The sequence below is a fragment of the Histomonas meleagridis genome, assembly GCF_020186115.1.
Source record: "Histomonas meleagridis strain 2922-C6/04-10x chromosome Unknown contig_237, whole genome shotgun sequence".
NCBI classification, from domain to species: domain Eukaryota; phylum Parabasalia; order Tritrichomonadida; family Dientamoebidae; genus Histomonas; species Histomonas meleagridis.
This window is the reverse complement of record NW_027150825.1, coordinates 1-9,906: the sequence shown is the minus strand read 5'-3', so window position 1 is coordinate 9,906 and position 9,906 is coordinate 1. Positions and strand designations below refer to the sequence as shown.

Below are 9,906 nucleotides of genomic sequence, written 5' to 3'. Positions count from 1 at the left end.
ATCTGACCAATCGTTTACAAAAGTAAATGTAAGCATCAAGTCAGGATCTCCAAACTCACAGCACATGGCGCGAACATGTGATCGTTTTTGAGATTAATATTCTGGGAATGCAGTGTTCATTTAATTTAAAAAGAGAATTCGGAATATTACCTGATGCTCCATTTGGAATGTTATATATTTAAAAAATAATTAATTTTGAATAAAAGCTGCATTTTTAGTCACAATAGCATTGTATAAAAATAGAATTAAGGAACATTGAGGCCTACAGCAACGATAAAATGGATGTCCTAAAAGTATAGATCTAGCTTTTTTGCGAATTGTTTTTAATGAAATAGGTTCAAGTTTTCCAAACGGAAATAACATTGGAAAACATAAGTATAAAATTTCTTCGAGTTCCAACCTGCTTCATCAGGTTAATTAATTGGAATTATATTATATTCATTTGAGCGAACATCATTCATATTTTCATCAATATAAGCAAAAGCCGGTACATCATTTCCAGGATTAACTGACGTATCTATTCTAGCTTGAAAATATTCAATAGTTATAGGAAGAATTTCCGCATATAAAGGATTATTTTATTTGAGCCGAGATATAATGGGATTCATTTCATTAATATCTGGATTTTTATCACTATTTAATAATGAATCTAAATTCAGATACCCAGTCCCAGCTTTTCTAGCACTAATAGAAAAAGTGCCTTTTAGATGAGGTGAAGAAATTCCTGGTATTTGAATATCGACATTATAAAAATGCAATTGAAATATGACTATTAATAAGAAAGCGTTCATTTCCAGATTAATTTTTGAAAATATCAGGAATATTTTGATATAAATTTACTATATAATTTCGAATTTTTTCATAATTATCAATATTTTTCGAATTATTATCTTTCATGGAAAAAAGAATATTAAATTTTCCTTTGGTAAAAATTACCAACTGGATGGTGTATAATCAATTTTCTTTTCTAAAATATTATAATAATCAAAATGAAATATATTTACAGGTTCGAATAATTCTATCGCCCTCGAATCAACAATTGAATTCTCATCACGAATTAATTTGTAAACTAATGGCGGTTCTAAATTAACGGTCGCTTTAAGTGCTAATTTTTTGAGAGATTTCATCGAAGTAGTATATTGGTTTTTAATTAAACGGTCGCGTAAAACGTTTATTGATGTTTGCAAGGCCTCTGCCACAGAAATCAATGTTGGTTTTGATTGCTCAATTAACCCATCACACTGGTGTTTATCTAAAAAACCAGGTTTTTCATCAGATGTTAATTTTACAGGATGATATTTATTAATTTCTTGTTTTAATGTATAATTAATATGTTTAGAAGATTTACTTTGTAAAGGATATACAACATATCTATTATTAGTTCCAATAAATATATGGTAATAACGTGAATTATGTTTACCATTATCATATAAATTATGAAACCAAGTATTAGGTTTATTACTAAATATTTTTATCATATACGGTTTAATATCTTTTCTCTTAATAAATTTATCCTGATAAAGGTAAACAAACATGAAGTGAGTTATCACTCATAATAAATAAAGGCGGTAAAATTATTAGTAAAATACCTGGTGCGTTTGTTTTTTTAATAATAATATTGATGATAATGATAACACATTAATTGAGAAAAAACCTATCAAAAATTCAACTAATGAAGAAAAAAATATCATAATTAATAATGCTAAAAATAACATTAATAATAAGTATTATGATGTAGTATTTTATAAGAATGGAAATTCAAGAATAGTATTAAAAAAAGATATTAATAAAAATAAGGCGTCAAAAAATATCAATAGTTATTTATTTTTTTAATTACTATAAAAATGTTAATGAAAAATTCTTGTTCGACTCTCGTCTCACTGGAGGCTCGAACCTGTTCGATCTCGGAAAATCAAACATCTGCTATATGTTTAACTAAATTAAATAATATAAAGATTGAAAATAAAATTGATGATTCAGTAAATGATTATGCAAATACTATTAAAGAATATAAAAATAAAATTTTGAATCATCAGCTTCCCGTTGAAGTTAAATTAGAAAGAAATCAACAATATTTAGAACAAATTTTAGAATTTGCAAAATCAATTCCAGCAGTACATATTCCTGAATTAACGATTGATGTTTCTGTTAAAAGTTTCCCAAAAATTGAAATTGAAAAAAGTGATCCAACAGAAATAAAAGCATTAATTTGAAAAATTAACAGAAAAACACAAACCTATTCTTGCAATCACTCAATAAAACTTTAAAGTAAAGCATAAACATATAATGCTGACGCCTTAAAATTACGTAAAAGGTCTGAATTAAAGATAATTGATGATTTTTATAAATTATTAGCTGAGTATTGCTGGAGGATTAAAAACAAGGATTTGCGCGGTAAAGAATTTAATGAATTTAACATTGAAATGTATGATGTTGATAAAGTCATTGAAGCTTCAATGAATTTTTCGGCTGAAGTTTATAAATTTAATGCAAAATATCACTCACTGAAGTGTGCAAAGTGCGAAAAAATGATGAAAGAATATGAATATTTTATCGAAGATATAGAAGATAGAAGAAAAGAAGCGGAAGAAAGATTGCGAGATGAAATTAAAAGAATTCAAGAAGAAGTTGATGAATCGGAAGATATCAATTCGTTTGTTGAAGAATATTTTCCGAATAAAGAAAGAATTCCTGTTATGTCAATCGTTAAAATGTGGAAAGCTGTCAAGTGGTGCATGATTCGGAAAGATGAGATAAAAGGAATGCTTAAAGAAACAGGAACGTGGAAAATAACAAACGTTCATAGAACATATTATGCTACGAAAATAAAATGAAAAATTTATTTTTTTTATACTTATAAAAATGTCGATATTGTCAATTGATATTGGAGTTAAAAATCTTGCTTACGCCATCATTATCTTTCCAGCAATTACTTTTGACGTTATCGATAAAATTTATTCTTTAATATTGTTTCGATTAACATAAATTCAGAAGTTTTGTTATTTTTAACCATAAATGCAATTGTCGTTAAAACATTAATTAATCTTTGCGAAAATTTATCAAGAATCTGCATCGCTCGCTTTCCGTTTTTGTTTATATAGACGCTTTCAATAGTTTTACATGAATCTTTATCTTTTGGACAAATGTTATTGACTTTTTGAACGAATAATTCAAAATACTCATCAATTAAATCTTGATGGTAATTATTAACGGTTTGGTCAATGTATCCTGTCAAATTATCGATAACATTTTGATCACATCGAGGATATTTTTCTAATTTCTTTCTTTCTTGAATTAAAAATTTCTGAAAATTTTCTGCTTTCTTCATGTCATTTAAAACAAGTTGATATTCTTCTTGAGCTTGTTTTTTATATTGTTCTTTAATCATATCGACCGTTATAAATTCATTTTCAGGTTTTATATACTTTTCGGGAATATGATGCATGTTGTACTCTATTTCATCAAGAATCTTTTCATAATCTTCCTTCGTATGCTCTATTCTCAAATAATATATTCTCTATACTTCTTCTTCATGCTCAGCAACATATTTATTGATTTGATTGTCAATGTATTTTTGAATTTGTTCTTCTGTTTTATAAGTAACAATGCTTGTTTTCGCATCTTTTGTGCACGTAATATTAACAATAGCCATTTAGCTTCCTTTTATACTTGTTAAGAAAAAAAAAACTACATTAAAATTAAGCTTATTTCATTTCGGCATTTACGGCTGCAAACTCTTGATTTTCGGCTCATATCACTCAAACGGATAAACTCACAGAACATTTCTGAATTTCCTTTAGCTAATCGCAACATTACCTGGTAACTACCTGGTATATCAAGTTATTTTATGGTATTGAAAGATGAATAATTTATTGGTCATAAACTCGGCAAGTTTAAGATTGAACATGTCTTCACCGAGGTATTTTTTGAATCTCCTGGAAATTTTATCGGTAAATATGAAAACTGAAGTTATTATTATCATTGCACGCCGAAAATTATAGAAAACTGTAGAAATTCAAGTGATTCGATAAAGAAGTTGATGAGCTAAAAATAAAATTTATTTTTGCGACTTACCAACTGAACCTAACCTAACTTAACCTATCATTGAAAATTCGAGAAAGACTTTGCAAAAATAGCAGTTTCTGACGAACCATCATTTTTGATTGTGTCAAATCAAGCCAAAAATGCTTAGGAGCTTGCTAGCCCAGAAAAGGGCGAGCATAAGAAACAGGCTCAAACCTCAGAAAAAATAAAGCTATTATTTTTTTAGAATTTGATTTTTTATCTTCTATAAAAGAACATGGTTGAACAGTCAAAAATTTTTATACAATAGTGAAAATTTCATTCGTGGTACTTGTAATGGAATTGCAGTATTAATTAGAGAGAAAGATGGTCTTATTAATGCCACAGATATGTGTAAACAATTTCACAAACGTTTCTGTAAAATATTTGAAAATCAATTATGGCAAGCATATTATGAAGCATTTTCTAATGAATATTATGGCAGCCCAGAAAAGGGCGAGCAAGAACAAAAGCCAATTTATCAATTAAATAAAGGTTTTTATGTTAAAATAAATTATTTAAGAGGTACTTATGTTCATCCGCGTTTAATAAATCATATTTGCTTTTGGGCTTCACAAACTTACGCAATTTACATTGAAAAGATAATAAATTTTATTAATGACAAAGTTCATGAAGTATTAAATGAAAAACAATTACCTGATACAGTTGAAAATGCTAAACCTGTATTTGTTGAAGTTGCAAAATCAATAGCTCCTTCAATCGATAAAGAGTTAGAGAATAAAACGTTTTGGGGATATAGAGACTCAGGAATAACTTTGGATCAATGGGAGCAAGTAGATTTAGCGAGAGATATCAGAGAATACAAAGAAAATAAAAAGAGACTTGAAGAAGTTGAGAAAAAAGTTAATTCATGGAGTTCATTCGTTAGGAAGTATCATCCTGAATTTGAAAAATGAGAAGCTTTCTCGAATTTTATTGTTAGGTTAAGTTAAGTGAGGTTGGTAGGTAGCATTTATTTATAATTTATTTTTCCTGAACTCTTAACAAATTCTGTGCTTATTTTTCTATCATAATAGGAATTGCATTACATCAGAATAACTATATTTATAATTACATGTATTTGCATTATTTTTAACTAATATTTTTGATATAATATCATATTCTGCTGATTTACAACAATAAGCATCACCATCAACTTTCAATAATTCTACATCATTTTTGTCACATAACAGTTGAATAAGTTTGATTAATTCGTCTTCCTCTGCTATTATGACAAATTTATTAACTATTAACGGATTATTTTCTATTATATACAAACATAACACTAACGCTTGAATTAATAAGTCTTTGTCATGAATTATTTGTTCAAGATTAGTTAATGTATCATTAGCTGTTTCAACCGAGCGTTCTTTGACATCAGGAGTATTTTCTGTTGCATTAACATCAGGATAAACCGCGACGCGTTCATAAGGATTAACTACAACATTAACGTTTTGACTTTGACTTTGTTTCGGAGAATTTATATTAGTTCCAACTCTTGCAAGAAATCCTCGATTGCAGGATAAAACACTACTTTTAGGAACTGACATTTTTTATAAGTGATAAAAATTTATTTTTACTGTTATTAAATGGAGGAATCTCTTATTCCAATAAATATTTTCGATTTCATCAAACATCTAAAATTAAATAAAAAGATAACAACAAAACAATTACCGTTTATAGAAAATATTTATTTCTATATTAATGATTGCGTAATATATAAATATGTAATTGCTGTACGTCCTGAAATGTTTAAAAGAGCCAAAAGGTTTGGTTTAGAATCATTATATAATGTCTATTGTGGAATAAATGTTAAGATTTACGAGCCAATACCAAATACTGCAAAAGAAAGATCAATTTTAATGTGGAATCCAGGCAATTGTGAAATTACAGTTGCTGAAAAAGAGGATGAATTACCGAAAATATTTCATTAAAAAGTATCATTTATTTTTCATAGGTGTTTATTTAACCTCGTTTTTTGATACTGAACGAAACGGAGTAAATAAGCGTTTTCCGGATGATTTGACGCGAATATTGCATGTTTGCTGCAGTTACTGATAGGTTAACTTTTGGTGATTATTTAATATTTGATTTCTAAAATGTATTTTTCTAAAAAAATATACATTAAACGAATCAATAATATTTTTATATCAGATCATATTGTTTTTTAAATTATAAATAGGAACCACAGACGAATTTATTATTAATATCTTTCATGTTAACATATGTTTTATCATATTTTGATTAAGAAGTTTATAGATTTCTAAATTTCAAACCATTACAGAAGTACAAAGCATCCGATTGATCATCTCATAATAATGATCTTCAAATCTATGATTGCTGTATACACGAACTTCGATTGAGTCTTCGTCTATTTCGTCAAAATAATCATTTTCTTTTGTATTGTGAGTCGATCTATTATTATTATTTTGACCAGGAGTGCACCAACGCAAATTCTCGATTCTATTATCAGTTTTGATATGATTAATATGATCAACAAATGTCTTTGTTTCCGGATCGTCGTTTAGGATAAATTGTTCTGCAATTATTCTATGCTTTCTGTACATTTTTAGATTTAAACTACAAATTGCATATCCGGTGTATTTATGAACACTTTCTTTCATAATTTTCTTATATGAAAAGGAAATTCTGTGAAAATTTCATATTCTTTATTATAAACACAATCATCCATCCAACTCATTTATATAAAAATAAAAAAATAAAAATATTTAATAATTTGAATCAAAAAATCTTAGCGTGCCATTTCTGCTATCAGTTGCTCGATACTTGCATTAGTAACTTCAATTTGACCACTTCCATCTGGTTTCATCGCTCTAACTTTCAATAATGCGTCTTTAAAGTATATACCTGTTGGTGCGATGTAATCGACATTCTTCATTGCGGTATTAGCTAATCTATCTCCGAATAATTCAACTTGTACCGTACCTGTAGTTGATATGCCACCCATAAAATCTTCGCCTTCTGCAAACGGTAATCCAATGAAGAAATTACTGTTATCCTTTCCGTGCCATGCTCTTGTTTGAGTATTAACACCAGCAGAACTATATGTATTCTTATAATATTACGGTTGAACAGAAGTTTTTATATCTTTTGCTAAATAACTTAAAAGGATTCCGTTTGAATTTACAGCATCAAATAACATATCAAGATTTCTTGAATCATCAACGGTTTCATAAGCTTATCTCGGATAAATCTTACCGTCAATATTAATACTATATCTAATTTGTGGATTTAAGAAGCACATCCGTGAATATTGACTTTGTCTGAATACAGTAAATATAGTATCGCAGTGTTTTAATCCGATTGTTGCAGCAGTATTAAATGATGTTGGAGCCGTCGTCGAATTACTTCCGAGTGGTTGTGTGAAATCTCTGACTTGGCATACATGAATTGGAAACAGCATTGAAATATAAATGTATTTAGCAGCAAGAGCATTAAACACATCCATTTTCAAAAGATATGTTGCAAGCTTGATTTTAACATTTTTGTTACTTGACTATTGCAAATGAATTTTTGTGGGGCGTCCATTGTTGCGTAAGTTGTTGTTCCGCTTCTTGCTGTTGCTTTAATTTTGCTCTTTACTGATTCATTAACATTTCTAAATCCAAGGTCGCATAAATAATCTCCTTCGACTACGGCTTTTGCAGCAACTAACGATTCATGGTCGCATACAGGCGCAATAACAAGATTTTGATATGAAGGCATCAGTTCGATTGAAATCTTACCGCTCCAGTTCGGATAATATCACATATTAAATAACATTAAGAAATAACTTATCGGAATTCTCAATGGAATCTTAACTATAACTTCTTTTGCTGAGGTAATAGCGCTAAAGTCACAGTAACCGCCAGGAACCATTGAATCGTGAGCTCTAATTTTATCAATAGTCGCAAAACAATTATTACCTGCTTTAGCTTCGTCAGATAATGAATTAGAAAGCATAAACCATTCATACCTTGCGTTGTGAACATCTTGAATTTTATCTGTGTTTTAATAAATTCTGTATTGGTCTATAGCATTGCATTAACATAATATTTTGAGCTCTTCTTTGATTTTGTAACGTTGCTATTTTCAAATTTGTATTTTTCTGTATTTGTGCTTTATGTTCCTCAGAATTTAAATATTCTAATTCAGCGTCAAAAGCAATCTTATTTTTTTCGGTTGCTTGTAATCTCTCTTTTCTTTTAATTTCTTTTTCACGTTATTTTGTTTGAACTTTTTCCGAGCGTTTTTAACGATCGATTCTTTGTGCGTCGAGCTTATTTCTGGTTTGGACCGACGGCTGTTTGATACGCTCCTAATTCTTGTGCTTTAATTTCTTCATCAACTGTTTTTCGTTGTTGCTCAATTTCCGCTTCTTTCGATCTCTCAAATCTTGCTCTTACTCTCAATCCAGTACGCTGCTTTTCTTCTTCAATAAGTTGTTGTTGATACAAACCTTTAATGCTTGTTATGTATTGGGTATCTAACGCCTGATATTGCTCTAAAGTTAATGACGTCATTCTTTTAATTCTTTCTTGTTCACATTTTATTTTAGCTTCATTTTGAGCTTTTAATAGTTCATTTTCATAACGTGCTTTTTTTAATTCATATTGTGTTTGTGCTCGCTTTTCATTTGCATTCTTATAATCTTCTGATTTTAAAACTTTCTGTAAAGTTTCATTTTCATTCTTTACTCTTTCTAACTCACGTTGTAAGCTACTTTTAATTCGCATTTGTTCATTAGTATCTATTTCATGTTGACGTTCAATAATAATCATTTTTGCTTCCGCTAATTGAGCTTGGGTAGGTATATAATGCGGTCGGGAATGATCACGAGGACCCTAGGGGCCCCGCCGGGGGCGGGGCCCCTAGGGTCCTCGTGATCATTCCCGACCTTAAGTTTTCACTGGGGGGATTTCCGGGGTCTTCGGCCTCCGGAGGTGCCCTTCGGACCCCTCCGGAGGCCTCAGACCCCTCCAATCCCCCGAGTGTGCTCGCTCCGCTAGCAACAAAAATCAAAATGATTTTTGTGAGCCATACAATTCGTCTGGAAATTTGAATGCGCATTCAATTTTGAGAGAACGCGAAACTTTTTGATAGGAACGATAGCACTTTTAGCACCACTTTTCGCATAAACCTATCAAAAACCTCACATAACCAACACGAATTGTCCCCGGTTATCTTTGGTCGGACATTTATTCTATTCAATTTATCTTTGCCAGGAGGTTAATAGACAAAAAACGACGAATATTTTTTGAATACATGGCAAACTTTATTTTAAATAGTAAATAACTGTTATAAATTATCACTTCATTTTTTCTTCATGTATGCGAATATTTTTTCCATTGCTCAAATTGCAGACAATATCAAAAAAAATAAGGATCTTAATGCTATTGATGTTGCAATATTCTTTGATCCTAAATATAATAAAATGGGAAATTACAACAATTTTATTATCAATCCAATTGGGATGATAATAAAACATAGTAATTCTTCCGATTTTTATTTTATTCAAAGAGAAATAATAGAATTCTTTGACAATCCAATACTAATATCAATTCCAATTACTGAAAATAAGAAACCACCTATAAATCAAAATGTTCATTATTTAGAAATAGACTTATTTCCATTGAAATGTAAATTTGGACGATGGTATGCGTCATATATCTATGAGTCATATAATGATGAAATTAATCGTACATTATTAGATAATGTAATCGTTAATAGTCAACATAAAGACAAAACTCATCAATCTGCTTTTTGATTTAAAGCAGGATCTTTTCAAGAGTGCCTAAAAATAAAAAAAATGATTTAATTTTTTTTATTTATTTTGATTCTATA

At 29.3% G+C, this 9,906-nt stretch overlaps 1 protein-coding gene across 1 annotated transcript; it reads right to left on the bottom strand.

Moving 5' to 3' along the window:
• Positions 1-8,342: 8,342 nt before the first annotated feature.
• On the bottom strand, positions 8,343-9,132 carry GO595_003892 (uncharacterized protein; the record flags this gene model as incomplete). Its single annotated transcript, XM_067916962.1, has 2 exons — positions 8,343-8,906; positions 9,019-9,132. 2 exons carry the CDS (start codon positions 9,130-9,132, stop codon positions 8,343-8,345), a joined length of 678 nt encoding a protein of 225 aa, XP_067775940.1.
• Between the last annotated feature and the right edge of the window lie 774 nt (positions 9,133-9,906).